This window comes from Sturnus vulgaris, chromosome 1, assembly GCF_052056855.1.
Source record: "Sturnus vulgaris isolate bStuVul1 chromosome 1, bStuVul1.hap1, whole genome shotgun sequence".
NCBI classification, from domain to species: domain Eukaryota; kingdom Metazoa; phylum Chordata; class Aves; order Passeriformes; family Sturnidae; genus Sturnus; species Sturnus vulgaris.
Genome location: NC_142243.1, coordinates 124,861,378 through 124,876,325, shown reverse-complemented (window position 1 = coordinate 124,876,325; position 14,948 = coordinate 124,861,378). Strand labels below are relative to the sequence as shown.

The window sequence follows — 14,948 nt, the reverse complement described above, 5'->3', positions numbered from 1 at the left end:
GCCAGTGTACACCAGAATCATCATTTACTTTCAAATTATTGAAGTCAGCAGAATCCGTCTTTTCATCAGTCCAGTGGAAAGATTGGCAGAGATTCTCGAAAGTGGGATTATGATAAGAAAAAAATTACTCTTTCAACAGCTCAGTGTCCTAATTTCATAAACTCATAGTTATTCCTGCTTTTTTCATTGACAGAAATGTGTCTTTATTCCTGCTAGCAGGGTGTGCTCATTAACTGCAGGAGGGGGAGTTGCATTCTTCTCTGCAAAATGCACCATCATCAAAATCATCCAATAACTCCAAGATGAAGAATCTTTGCTACTGGATGTGATAACTGAGAAAGAAAGAAACTGACTGAGTTTTGGACTATGCTAATGCTGATTATAGTTTTAAACAGCAGGGAAAATCTGATCTGGATTTAATGAGAAATAAACAGTCAGCTACTTTTTTGCATGAATTTTAATAGTGAATTTGAGGATGAGCTATTAATCTCTTTGGCTTTACATGCTGATGAAAAGGGAGTTGACTGGGCACAAATCAGGGCTAATGTTTGCTCTAGATCTGGCAGAATAACGTGGCAGCTCAGAGGCAGTGCATGGAGAGTCTGGTGGCTGCAGCATGCAGCTCAGAGTGAGGGAGCTGAGCCTTGGAGCCCTCCGGCACAGCAGGAGGCCCCGCTCAGTAAATCCTTCAAGATTGCACAACCTGGAACAAGTGAACAGTCCTACGGTGGTGTTATTATGTGCCTTGGGTTATGCAAGTGCTTAAGTGTTTTGCTGGATAGGTGCCCTAATCTCTCAGTATCTTTTTATCCTGTCTTTAAAATAGAAATAACTATTCCTACATCGGGAAAGAAAATAATTGATTTAGTCATGATTGCAGAAAAGAGGAGGTCTGAAAATACTAAAGAAAATAACCCCAAAGCAGGGGAAACAGGAAAGTTTGTGGAAAAACATCCTGGGATGCTTATTTTTGTAAGAGGCAGCTCTGTTTTGGAAAGTGTTAAACAGCCACCCTCTTTTTCTCTGGCTGATCATGTGCCTTTAAAATGTAAAACTACCTGGTAAACCCTGCAAGAAGATAGCCTACAAACAGGAGTCAAGTGGACTGTGTTCTTTACCTGTAATGAATAGATGCCTTCACATCTCAGCAAAACCTTTGAAAGCACGGGTGCCCTATTTGGCCTGAAGAACCAGAACAGACTGTCTGAAAAACAGGCTGACTTTCCAGGATCAGGAGTTTAAAAACACATCACTGATTCTTCAAATACAGCCAGGTACTCAGCATGTTCCCTCATGAGTGACTCCTGGGGGAATATTGTCTCAAAATTACTAAGACAAATGAAAACTGGAACATCAGTAACACTTTAACATTATACAGAATTTAGAATTAAGATGAAATAAAAACTAACATAAGAAAATGTACTTATGAATGCGATACTACTGTTCCATAAGCCAGAGGCTGTTGATTCAGACAGGAGATGTAGTTGTAGCCTAATAAGCAAGGGGAATGTTCTACCATGTACACCAGCTGAGCCAGTGTCATCTTTAATTGCTGCTGGTGGAGACAGTCCTGCAGCCTTCTGCACATTCTGCCCTGGGTCACCTTCACTTCCTCATGCTGGCTCAGGTGCACCATTTCCTTTTGGCTCCCTAAATCTGAATATGAGAAATTCAGGGGAAAAGACAGGACAAGGATATCTTCCAGTCCTTATGTGCTTAGGCTGGACACACGGATTTGCTGACTTTTTCTGCATGGAAGTTTGAGAGCAGCTCTGTGGTGATTGCACTACTTGGACATTTCTTCAATAACTTACAGAGAGGATAAAGGCCTTTAAAAATAAGCTAAAAATATCCTGATATATAGGTCTTCTATATTTCCATTAACCTCTCCAATTCAAGCAATTTTGTGCATCATTACCAACCTCAACCAAAATCAATGGTTGTAACTGAGACGCAGCAAGCCAATGCATCTCCTATGACCCGTGACAGGCTTGTGCCTGACAGGACTGCCAAGGCAAAGTGGATGCACAGCAAATGACCTCCCTCAAATACAGCCAGGTATTCATCCTGTTCTCTTAGGACTGATTCAATGCAGAACAGCTCAAGCTAGTCATTGAAACAACATCATGCTCTCTGTGTAACATCATGGGCCATGAAACTGTAGAAACCCTCTTTTGTGTTTCCTCTACTGTGTTTCTATACTGGTTGATCATTAGCGAGGACAAAATTCTTCTCATTTCACTTACATACAAAATATTGCTATTGCTTTAAGCTATCTGCTACACTAGCAAACACCATAACTTGGTTACTCACCTTAGCAGGGATTATTTCTTATCAGGAGAAAGTCTACTTTTTCAGAACAATGGGAACAAGGGCATCGTATGACCAATCAAGTTGTAGCTGACTGTGGGGCTCTTGGGAAGCATGGCTCTGTGTAGCAGGATAGAGACAGCCTGTAGCCTTTGTAGTCACATCAGTCACCATGTTGTCTTAATAGAAAATGCAAGCAGATTGCTTTCAGAAGGGTATTTTTCTCAAATAAATAAAGCTGTGTGCAAACATGAGCCTGAAAGTAAAAGAAATGCCCTGCAGGATTTTTGAAGTCCTCTCAGTTTGATGCCATTGGATTAACCTCCTAGCAGCAAAGAAAAATCAGCACTATTTGTACAAGTTTAGACCTTCCAGAGAGTTTGCTCATGAAGAGGTGTGGGCATGTGGAATGCTGCTGGCTGACAATATATTTGAAAAAAGACTTTGAAGTTGAGTTGAATAGACCTTACATCAAGTAGGCAGAATCACTGTGGCTGTAAATTCAACTTGAAAAAATAAGAAAGGTATTCTATCAAACATACATTTTGTACCCAGTCTGAAGCTTTTCCCACTTTCAGGTGCTTTCAGTCTTCTAACTAGTATTATGGGTAGATATTATGTGCCACAGGAATGGAAAGAGAGTAAAAGCTTGGTTCTGCTTTATATTCTTTATATAGAGAAAGCATAAACAATCATGGTAAATAATAATACTGGTAGGCATGATAAATAACAGAGACCAGGTCTCATTCTAATTTACTGTTGGAACACACATGGCTCAGTTTTGTCTTTGTGGTATTTTAAAACAGGGAGAACTCCATGTAAGGCAATGGGGACACTTGGGTTGGAAATAAAACAATGGCACAAAACTCATTGGAACACGTTATACATGTTTGAAAAATTAGTTTAAAAAAAATTCAGTCTTGGTTTCTTTTCCCCTCTTACCATATAATTCTGCATGTAAAACTTACATCTTTCAGTTTGGGAATCTGAGTTTAGAGATTCCGAAGCTAAAATAAGGCAGAAGTGGAGAAAAAAATGGCTGACAACTTGAGCCTGATCATGGTTTTCAAAATCTCAGAGCCAACAACAACACCTGTTTTTGAGAGGACTACAATACAGTCCTTAGATTTCTCTCACCTCTGGGATTAAGAAGTATTTAGGCATGACGTACACATGTGGAACAGATGCCTGATGACCTCTGCTCCATGCAATGCTCCTCTGTGGTTTACAAGAAAGAGCAAGGACTCTGCATGTTCCCTAAGCTTACCTACACGTGCATTTTAAATCTGATTTTCTTGTAGTTATCTGCATGACAAAACGATAATCAAAAGCAGGTACTGTGCAACACCTACTTTCTGTGGACCATCTCATGTCAGACTGGAAAGAAATCTCTGCCTGTTTTGCTGCAATTGCCTGTATGGGTTTCAATGCTGAGTCACTGCTGAGAACACATCACTGTGTTTCTTTATCCTTCATAGTTACCTAGTGCTACTCCAAATAGAAAGGAACTAAACTAAAATTAAAAAAATGAAGTATTTGCTGGAAGAAACTGGGTGCCTGTGTTCTCTCCTTTAATTAAGATTCTTTTTTTCCTGGTTGCTCTGAAGAATCCTCTTTACTATGTCTAGTAGAAATTATAACATTTTTCATTTGTATTCTGTTTTCTTTTACTAGACTATTGCAGACATATTTTCTTGTTTTTTCTGTAAACATATCCACTAAGAGAAAGCCCCTCTTTGACCTGTTCTGGACCCCTCCAAGTTTTATTGACTTATCCTTTCAGCATAAGTCATCTGTACAGGACTTATCCACCTACAAAGGTAGTTTCTACTACTCTTTGCTAATATTTTGCCATTCAGGTGAAGCATGAGAATACAATAAAGAAAAAGAAAACATAAAGAGGCATTCCTTCCCTCATACTGCTTTTACCAAGGCAGGCTGCAAGTCTTGTTCTCTGCTCATCCACCCCAGGAACTCCCCCAACATTTGCTATTCAGGGGTTCAAGTTTTAGGCTGGCAGAATGCCAGTAAATTCATTAGTGGCACACTGGATAACAGATCAGACCAAATCGTCAGGGATTTAAACAACATTTTAACAGTAATGTTTGATGACTAGGAGAAATTAAGTTCTGTCTAGCCCGAGCTGTCTCGGGGGGTCCAAGTGCCCACATGTAGTAGATAATATAATAAACTCTTAACTCCCCTTGTAGGCAGCTTTGGGAGACCAGATGTCTCTTGCTTTAGTTGCTATCTGCAAATTGAAGTGTGCAAAGCTAACATATTTTTGCAGTCACCTCACCACTTATTTTTGGGATTTGACTTTTGGCTAAAATTATCAGGTTCCATTAATCCTGAAAACCTCTTAGCACTGAAGTGAACTGAAAACCAGAATCCAAACCTCTTGTTACTACGAAGTTACTTGGGAATCCACCTCACTTTTCTTGTGCACCTGCAAGTACAGCTTCTTATATTTTTTTCAGGAAACAGATTAAAAAAAAAAAAAAAAGAAGAAGAAAGGAAAAAAAAGAAAGAACAAAAATTAAAAATGTAATACACGCAAACGCTGTGTGGGACATGCTCTGAAATGAGAAAGTGCCTGTACCAATAAACCACGGCTAGTGGCAGCAGGTCATTTCCACCCACGGGGCAGTGTGGAGATGGCTGGAGATGCTCTGTGACAATTTTGTGGGTCACCACTGTACAGGGTATGGCTGGCCCGTGCACATCTGTGCAGAACGCTGCTGGTCAGGATGCTGCCATGTGATCATGTCCTGTGCAGGACATGACTCCGTGGTTGTGCAACACCACTGTGAAGGACATTGCTCTGTGGCTCATCGCTGCATGGGACACCGCTGCGTAGGACACGGCTCTGTGGGAGGGACATCACCATGCGAGACATCGCTGTGGGGGGTCACTGGAGTGTGGGACATTGCCGTAAGGATCGTCACCATGTGGGAGACACTGCCATGCGGAGGACACTGAAGCTTATCACTATGTAAGTCCCTGGAGTGTGGGACACGGCAATGTGGGTCATGGTGTGCGGGCCATCCATGTGCAGGACATCACTACGAGGGTCATATCTGTACGAGTCTTGCAGTGTGGGACATGGTTCCTGCAGTGTGGGACATGTTTCCTGCTGTGCAGGACATCCTGATACAGAACATCGCTGTGTTGGACATTGCCAGTTGTCCTGCCATGCGGATCCCGTGGGAAACATCCAGCACCTGGCAGTCCGGGGACACGTACCCTCACCAGCTGCCGCTGCCCCCGCACCCAGAACTTGCACCGCGGCAGCTGCGCCGCTGCCCGACCGGGCAGGGCAGGGCAGGGCAGGGCAGGACCGGCCGCCCCCCGCCCCCGCCGCTCGCCCAGCCCGCCCCGCTCTGCTCCGCTCCGCTCCGCCGGGTGCCGGCGGCCGCCCCAGCGCGCAGCGGTGGCGGGACCCGCACGTCGGGGCGGCGCGGCGGTGGGCGGTGTGGGGGTGATCGGTGTGTCTGTGTCTGGTGGTCGGTGTGGCGGTGGTCGGTGTGGCTGTGACACGTCTGGCAGTGGTCGGTGTGCCGGTGATCGGTGTGGCGGTGATGGGTGGCACGGCGCTGTCGGGAGCGCTGTGGCTGGGGCTGCTGTGGGCCGGGAGCGGGGCCGGGGGCAGCTGCCAGGGAAAGTGCTGCCAGGGCCGGGATGCCGCCTGCGTCGGCGAGGGATGGAGGGAGGGAGGTGGCTACGGGACCTGCTACTGCGACGAAGGCTGCCGGCGAACCGGGGACTGCTGCCACGACCACGGCCAGGCGTGCCCGGGTAGGTGCGGCCGCCTCCGGCCCTGGCGAGCGGGGCGCGGGTGCAGGGAGCCCGGCGGGACCTCCCGGCCCCTCTCCGGGTACGGGAGTGCCTGCCGCGGCTTCGCGGGATGGAAGGCTCGCTGGGTTCGGAGCTGGGACGTGCGGGCATGGGCTCAGGGCTCCGAGAGGGGCAGATTCCTCCTTGCCCAGCGCCGGGGCAGCACCAGGGTAGCGGTAGGCTCAGAAATGGAGACAGAGATTTTTCCCACTAGAGAGAAATGGTTTCCGGATCAGCTGTAGTACAGTCACAGTCTGAAGTTATTTTACCTCTAAAATATTATGTTACTTACTTTGCACTCAGGCAAGTCCCGAGCACAAATTGATTGCAGGAGGGATGTCCGATTACAGAGACAGCAGGGAGATTAATTTAGCACCGCCTGTGTCTCTCAGCTGATTCCTCACATCCTGACAAACAAATATCAATGAAATAATTGGGGAAGTCCCCACGGTGAGGTTTTGTCTAGGAGCATGAATCCGCAAGAATTTACTGTGAAGGCAAAGGCTTTAAAATAAGTGTAGGAGCATGAGTGAGAGGGTCCTCTGCCAGTCCTTGGGGGATGGCATGGCCTCCCAGTGAGCAAGGGAAGGAGGGGAAGGTAGCCCAGTTCTACCAAATTGAATAGCTGCTTCCTCGGTATTCCCAGCGCCTCATTCTGTGGGATTTCTACCCATTGCAGCCTTCACAATTTGACCGACCTCTCTGTGCCTGGGATGCAGGACACAGACCTTGCTTTGCAGGTGCAGTACTAGTTTTCAGTCAGCTAAGTGTCTCTTCTCAGCTGGCTGAACACACGCCAGCCTACAGCCAAAAAGTCATGAGCCTCTGCTGCACAGTCCTGATAATTAGGGTGAATTTAGCAGGCTCAGTGCCATGCTGACATAGCCACATAGCTTTGGGACCCAAGTTGGCTTACATCTGCCCGGATTGGGAAGGGGGAGTACAGCTCTCGGATGATGTAAACCCAGCCTACGGGATGTAAAACTGCACAGAAGAACTCAGCAGAGCAGAACTATGACCCCAGGCCTCTAGAAGAAATATGGTCAGTTCTCCCACAGCTAAATAATCTCCTCAGAGTAACAGAAGGGAAAAAAACGCACCACAAAGTCTGACAGAAGGTATAATTTTTGAAATTAGCATTTTTAAAATACATTGTTCTTTCATTCAGGAAAGTCAGTAAAGAGAGAGCTGGCAAGATGCTTGTCATACAGCACAGCATACATATTATATCTTTTCAGTAAATCAAATTAGTTTTAATATTCAAGAAAAAAAGGAGAGAGCTGATAAACATGCACAGTGTTAGCATTAAAACAGAGCTGAAAGCCTTCAAAAAGAAGCTCAAGATTGTGCTTGAGAAGTTCTAGTTTAAACACTTTCATTACCATGACTTCTGGGGTGACTTGTGGCACCTGATGATGCCCTGATGTTACCAAGATGGTATTTTTAGCCTCCTGCTCAGTGGTGATTGCCTCAAAAGGCATTATATGTCTACAGTATAAGCACACCACACTTATACCCTTGTGGGCAGTGGGTGCCCTAGATCCAGTCAGGAAAATGGGGTCTCAGTGGCACCTCCTTGTTTTGCTGCCTCTCCTGCACCAGAGCTGAAATTTGCCAGTCTTTGGTGGCCCAGTTCAGGGAGCTAAACACACAGGTAACTATTTCTGTTATCTCTGTTACCTGTTTCTGCCTGGTTTGACTCTGCACTGCCTCGCTGCCCAGTTGTGCGAGCACCAATGCAAACGCAAACAAAGGGAATGGCATATTTTGCACTGATGGGTGTAGCATGGGAGGGCAGAATTTTGGCACCCTGGCAGAGTGGTCCTAGAACTCACACATCCAAAAGCTAAATTTACAAGAAGTTGTTACTTTAAAGGCAAATGATCATATATACTCTCAATGGCAAGCAATCTTTAACTTGTATTCTGTATTAACAGAAATTCTAAATAATTCTGGTGGAGTTTGTATCAATCTACACAAGTATGGCTAAAAATTTTAGAGTCTTTTTTGTTCCTTTTGGATGTTGAGGTTTTCCCACTGAGTCTTGCTAAAATTTAAGTATTTAATGATGCCAGAAGTGTTCACTGGCATAGTTCACTGTTTTGAATGTAAAGTTCAAAACTTTAGAATAGAAATGTGAAGAAAGGTGATCAATGGTTCTCATGCTACTACTTGTTTGTCATCCTGTTCACAACTCGTGATTTCAGCACCTGCAGAAATGACATTTCATCCTTTAGGGAAAGTGTAAAGTGCCTCAAGTGTAAGTAACCAAGAGATGCTAGAATGCAAGAGATGTTAGGAATCATACAAAAACAATGCTCCAAAATAAAAGAAACCATTGAAAGAATGAATATCCTAAAACTGCTAGCAGCAGGGTTAAATTCTGTCATGCCTAAAAATCATTGTAGGTTTGGTACTTTATAAAACAGATGGCTCAGCAGAAGTTCATGGACTGCTGAACCCAAAGACAAGGGATTTTAAATAAACCTCCTTACAGTTCTAACACTGAAGAATATTTTTGAATAAATGAAGAATATTTTTGTATATAGCATTTTAAATAGGAGCTACTGTCCAATGAGAAAGCCTGAGAAAGGAATCAGGTCACTGAATCAAAGTGGCTACTTTGAGAAAATTCAGAGATCCTTATTACAGTATATGTTGTACAATGAACATACTACAATCCTCTGTTTTTCTCTTTCCAGAGATGGGAAAAAAATTAAAGAGTTAGACTCAGAAATGAGGATCTGTGTTTCATAGTGCTGCAAATTGAAGACAAAACCAAAGTTTTGGCTACTCAAGCTGTCTTTCATAAGATAGCAATGTAATTTTTCTGTGTATTTTTGAAATTCCAAATGTCTCGTTAGCTTCCACATTTTGGTAGGTACTTGAGAACAAATCCTGTCCTTCAGTTTCTTTTGACTTACATCCTCATTGTTTCAATGAATCAGCACTTAACATTGTTGTGTTAACTAAGCTGAGCAAATAGCAACACAAAGACATCCATAAAGATGTAGTTATGGGTCCCTGATATTTCTTTTTGTGTGTCAAGAGATGGCACCATTCCTTTTATGTCAGTTTATGGACCCAGTCTCTGTCATGCTGGGGAATTTGACATCTTTCCAACAAGGCACAAAATCGATCTACTGTCCCTTAATAGTTGTTGGGTACTGACTGCAAGAGCGACATTATTATCCCACTGTCTAAATTCCATTCTAGCAACCCAATATTCTTATTTTTCCACATGACTAGGGCAATTCATCCTTTCTATTCTAAATCTTGATAACCATAAAATTACCATGTATTTCTGAAGATGACCAATATTTAACTGTCAGCTTAGTCTGTTTCCAGTAAGACATGAAGTCATCGTTTTATTTGTTATGCAGTTACTCAGTCCCTTTGGGAGTTTCTTCATGGAAAATGTTATCTGCATATCAAGGTGCTAATATGGGATTAAAGTTCTGTGCAAATTCTTATTTATGCAGGTCATTCATACAGCCAGCTTGGAAGAGAATCAATAGATAAGGAAATAGTCTAGGTAGACATTTACTGTCCTTCTGCTACTTGGGTAGAACTAAGATGTGCCGTGGTGGGGTCTAAGACATTTTTATTACCTCTGGTTTTCTTTTCTAGTTCACAATTCTTTGAACAAACAGTCTGAAGGCTGTACTGCAACATGTCACACCATGTCATGTGGCCTTCACAGCCACAGAGGTTTTGTCATGTACTTTGTGGTACCTGGATGTGTCAGAGGGCAGTGCCTGGTGGTGCAGTGTCAGGTGTCTGCATGTGACAAAGGGAGCTTTTTCTGTGATTTTTCCAGCGCTGTTCTACAAATCATACTTAGGAGCTGTCTGGGAAGGTGTTTATCAGTAAGGAAACACTAGAGAATACTAATTGTTGAGCAGGATGGACAACTGGTGGCCCAATACCTGGGGCAGCCCTGTGGTTTTTAGGGCGTGGGATGCAGCACCCTTAGCCACAATACACCTGCTGGTGTCAGGGCACTCAGAAGTGGGCGAGTTTGGTTAGAACAGCTGGTGCACAGTGAGAACAGAGGAAGGGAATTTTAGTAGATTGGTAAGGACATCTGCCAAGTAGCCTCTTTCAGAGGTTTTATCTGCTTTATGATATTGGTAGTAGTCCAAGAAATTAGACATGTAATGACAGAGCAAAAACTGAAATTTCTATGTTTTGTGAGAAGAGTCACAAATCCCAAGGAGGTTATCACATTCTATTCTTTCTTCCCAATGTCTTGTACTGGCAACAGAATCCCAGAGGGCATAAAATATTTTCCTGAAAGACTAGTTTGGTCCCATCACTTTCCTGCAATGCTGATACAAGGATGTAACTAGTGGTTAGGCTGTAAAGCTTCTTGGGGATTTAAATTGCAATCCGGAAATTTGGAAAAAAAAATTGAAAGTATGTGATATGTTCTATTACAAGCTAATGAGAAATAGTACACGTGGGAAATGAAAAGTTTTATTTAACTAGATAATGAAAAACATGACCCAAAACAATCCAGAAACAGTTTAAGATAGTCCATTGATTGATGTTAATGTGTATTTTGTACCATTCTCTAACTTGGAGCACCTACCAAGTGGCCTCCAGGAAAAAAGGCTACTGGGAATGGATCACTACTCAGATTAAATGTCCTTGTAGGCCACAGATTGAGGCTGACTTGTGTAGGGAACTGACTGCTTATCCTCAGAGAATTCTTCTACTTGATGGATGCCCATCAATGTGTGAGACATTTTTATCTGCTCTATCACTGCTCCTACTGCCAAGGCTGTGCAGATTTGAAGTTCCTAGGTGGAGGGGTTGTGGTTGTTCCATCAGTGAGCACCCAGATATCATCCTACTCAATGTCAAAGGGCTCAGCCTGCAGTACAGTTTTGAAAAGCTGTAGTATTCATTATAACTGCTAAAGGGACAATTTTTAGGTCACAAAGTTTTCAAAACCAGGGACTTGGTGTTTCTGGAGATGAGGCTGAGGAAAGCAGTTTCATGGAGATGTGAAATGGCAGTGTGTTCTTTACGGCTGCATATTTTTTTAAATGGAAAAATAAAGTGAAGACTTCTGTGTTATATAGTTTCTCACTCAGGAATAATGTATCTATCACCTGTTTTTGTATTCTAAAAATGACACAGTAAAACCTTTTCTTCCCCTGCCTAAGGGAAATGCAGTTTCTTATGATTCAAAGTTTACTTGAAAATTAATGGTACTTTCTCCAACATTTTTGATTAAGTTCAGAGGAAGTTTGTAATCCATGAGAAATTAAATTCAAATATCCAGTGGACTGTTCTGTAGTTGGAAATGAGCAGGGCCTGTGTTAAAACAGGGAAACAAAGCTGTGGCAGTGGATACAGTTCAGTGCTGAGGAAAAAGGAGTTAGAAATTGATCTGAAGGGAATCAAGCATGCTGCTATTTAATGTTCTGGCCTTTAAACAAAATCTACTGGTGTAGGAATTGCCACAGGGTACAGAAGAACCGCACAGCTGTAATGAAAGGTTTTGATGAGGAGTTGTTTCTTTGTGGACAAGGGATAGAATAGGGAGCCAAGCATTGCAGACAGGTTTGAATTTTCAATTTGAGTATGCAAAATCCTGGAAGAGCATTTAAACCCCTATGAATAAAATTACAAAAGAGAAAGTTAAAAAACCCAAACCAAACAAAAAAGCCCCTCAATATAATCTTATTATCTCAAGTTTTTGAGAGCAATTAGGATGAAACAGAAGTCTTGACTACTAATAATGTTTTAATGCTGCTTTGCAGCTATTCCCTGTGTCGTGGGGGAGTGGAGTCATTGGAGTGGCTGTGCAGAGCAATGCCATCCTGGACTGCGGATCCGTAGGCGCTACGTTCAACAGGAACCTAAAAACGGTGGGGAGCCGTGCCCAGCTCTGGAGGAGAAGGCTGGCTGCCTGGAATACCTGACTTACCAGGGGGAGGACTGTGGCCATGAACATGGTATTCTCAATTTCTTCTCTCTGCTGTACATTGTGTCCATCACAGCCATCATAATTTTTTCTGATGTCAATGAACTGCAAAAAATCAAGCATCTATCTGCAATTAGCTGGTTGAAATTATAAATTAGAACTTTACTTTCTACTGTCATATTGCTTTTTATTCAATAATTTGTTTTCATACTCTAGCTGTTTTAAATTTCTATTAAACAAACAACTAAGCTGCATGCATTCCTTCAGTTGGGTGTAAGTATCAAATTATCTCATTGTGAAGTTAGAACACAAATTCAGTATGAAAGAGGAAACAGTATCCTTGTGGGTTTCCAGCACATCCTATTTCCTCACTGACTAGATGGCATACATTGTTAGATATTTTCGTTCTGAATAAAGACAGAACTTAGCTGTAGGGGATGGGGTTGAGGTTCAATGTTGCCAACATTTTATCACTTTTTCAATAAAATGAGCCAGCACTGCCATCCACAAGCTCCTGATTCATTCACCCTCTGTTACAGTAATTGAAATATGACTCAGCTGTGCCTTGCTGTTTTACCATAACTGTTTTTTTTTCCCAGTCCCTGCTTTCATAACTACCTCTGAATACGCTAAAGAAAGAAGACCAGCAGCATCTTCTCTCCGGCCTTCAGACAAACAAGCACCAGGGTAATCTATTTATCATATGTATGTGGGTCATCTTTTTCAGTAGAAAACAGCTGGCTACAGAGCAAAATGTAATTAAATTTGCAATAATTAAACAATAAGCTATAGCTTGTACTGGTTTTCTCTCCTGCAGTTTATTTGCATATTCTAGATGTTGTTTTGTATTACTTGCTAATTGTCCTGAATTAGACAATGGGATCATGGCAAATCTGATGATAGCTGCTTTTGAAGGCCAACAGTAAACAATGCTAAAACAAAGCTGAATGTATCCGAAGTGTAAGTCTGAGAAATTAGATGTAGGTCTCTGAACAATGTGGGCTGAATGGGATTGGTCTCAAGAGACCTTTTTTTTTTAACTATTTGACACAAACAGTAAGAAATTTTGTTTAGTTACCAGTAGAGATGGTAATGAAGTTTAAATTAGGTTGTCACTGGGTCTGTAATGCTCATAATGCTTTGTCCTGTGCTATTTTTCCGTAGAACAATAAAACTTATTGATATTCTTACAGTCTCTTTTCCATTTTCTTTCAGCAGCATAGATGAAAAAATATGGGTTACTGAGGTCTGTTCTTCAAAATAATTTAAGAATACAGAACACTACCAGAAAGTGAGATTATACATAAAACACTGGACTGGGGCATAGAATGAGAAATAGTTTACATAATTTTTTTAAGAATCCACTGATTGGATTAGGGTCAGAAAGAGATTTGTTAGCAATGATGTCTAACTTGCATTTCACAAACACCATCCTTACGACACGTCGGTCCATTCAAAGTGCCTCCTATGCTCATGCTTTACCTTACATAATTGAGTACTTTTCCTTCTTGAGCAGATACTGCGTGGAGTTCAGGACAGAATCCCTTTCCCAGCACTGCGCCCTGGAGACGCGTCCGTACGCGCGCTGGATGCAGTACCTGCGCGAGGGACACACGGTGTGCGTCGCCTGCCAGCCCCCGGCCATGAGCACGGCCACGCAGCGCTGCGCCGGAGACGGCCGTAACGCACACGGGTAAAACAAAACCCAGCACACCACCTAAAACTTCTCAAGGCCTCATCAAAAGATGCACCTATTGCATCTAAAAAAATGGAATAGGCTCAAATAATCTGCAGAGCTCAGAAAGTTTTACCCTTTTAGTTCTCACAGAAATTGCTTTTAAAACCTAGATAAAATTGGGAAATAATTTAAGAGCTTAATGCTTTGCATGCTGTTGTGAAGAAATGTTGGGATTTGTGTAGTGGAAGAGGACTTTTTACAGTTATGGGCGCTTTTACTTAGAAAAAGGGTATTTTCTGCCAAAGTCCAAATGTGATTGCAGATTTACCGGTAGAGGATTGGTACTCCCCTCAAGCCTATATAGCTGTTTTTTAGAAAAGCAATTGTGAAAGAAGATATTTATTATTCAGAGCTGTTTTTTATTTGATCAATACATTTATTAACATGCATAGTACTGTACTACCTGTATAACCAGCTACTCAACCCATCATCTTGGATGCTCCACTTAGGAATATAATATCTGCTCCAGAAAACATTTTAAGAGCTAGATGAATTTAATAAAGTCTTACATGATTAAACAAATACAAACTTCTCACATTTTATACAACACAATCCAGTAACACTAAATACACAGCTTTTGCTCTTCTAATATCTCATTTATTGTCTCATTTCAGAGATAAAATCTTACACTGGGAAGCAATTGGCAACTCTCAGTGCCAAGGAACCTGGAAGAAGATCCGGCAACTGGAACACTGTTCCTGTCCCCTTGTGCATAGTTTTATTTTTACATAAAAGTTTAAAAGATCTTTAAAATGGCAACAAAAAGAGTAAGAAAATTAACACCAATGCCAAGAAACCTATATATTTCTGCTGCATTTTCTGGAGACTTAACAAATTTTAAACGAGTCAGAACTTTGGCAGAAGCATTTCAGGAAATTCTCACTGCCTTAATACAAAATGCAAAGACTGATCTGTGTATTAGAACACTAGAAGCATGTTTCCATGTTTCTCTTTTGTAATTAAAGAGCTAATGTTTCTAACCCTAGTAGTTGCTTTTCTTGAAGTTCTCCATCTTTACTGGCCATGGCCCTGTCTATAAGCAATGCTCCTACTCAGTAGTGAGCCAGCCAAATGTTTTCAAGTCTGAGAATAGTTACTGTCAACATTTAAGAGCAAGGGTGAATA

General features: G+C 42.2%; 1 protein-coding gene across 1 annotated transcript; it reads left to right on the top strand.

Moving 5' to 3' along the window:
- Positions 1 to 5,793: 5,793 nt before the first annotated feature.
- On the top strand, positions 5,794 to 14,803 carry SBSPON (somatomedin B and thrombospondin type 1 domain containing). The gene is made up of 5 exons (XM_014883540.2): positions 5,794 to 6,108; positions 11,922 to 12,116; positions 12,685 to 12,772; positions 13,602 to 13,778; positions 14,438 to 14,803. The coding sequence occupies exons 1-5, from the start codon at positions 5,892 to 5,894 to the stop codon at positions 14,553 to 14,555; spliced, it is 795 nt and encodes a 264-aa protein (XP_014739026.2). The 5' UTR covers positions 5,794 to 5,891; the 3' UTR covers positions 14,556 to 14,803.
- The last annotated feature ends 145 nt before the right edge of the window (positions 14,804 to 14,948 follow it).

Bases quoted from the DNA above. Each gene is read 5' to 3' on its own strand.
- SBSPON (XM_014883540.2), top strand. From the start codon at position 5,892: ATGGGTGGCACGGCGCTGTCGGGAGCGCTGTGGCTGGGGCTGCTGTGG. The intron at 12,117-12,684 runs GTATTCTCAATT...TTTTTTTCCCAG, and splicing joins GGACTGTGGCCATGAACATG to TCCCTGCTTTCATAACTACC. The intron at 13,779-14,437 runs GTAAAACAAAAC...GTCTCATTTCAG, and splicing joins GACGGCCGTAACGCACACGG to AGATAAAATCTTACACTGGG.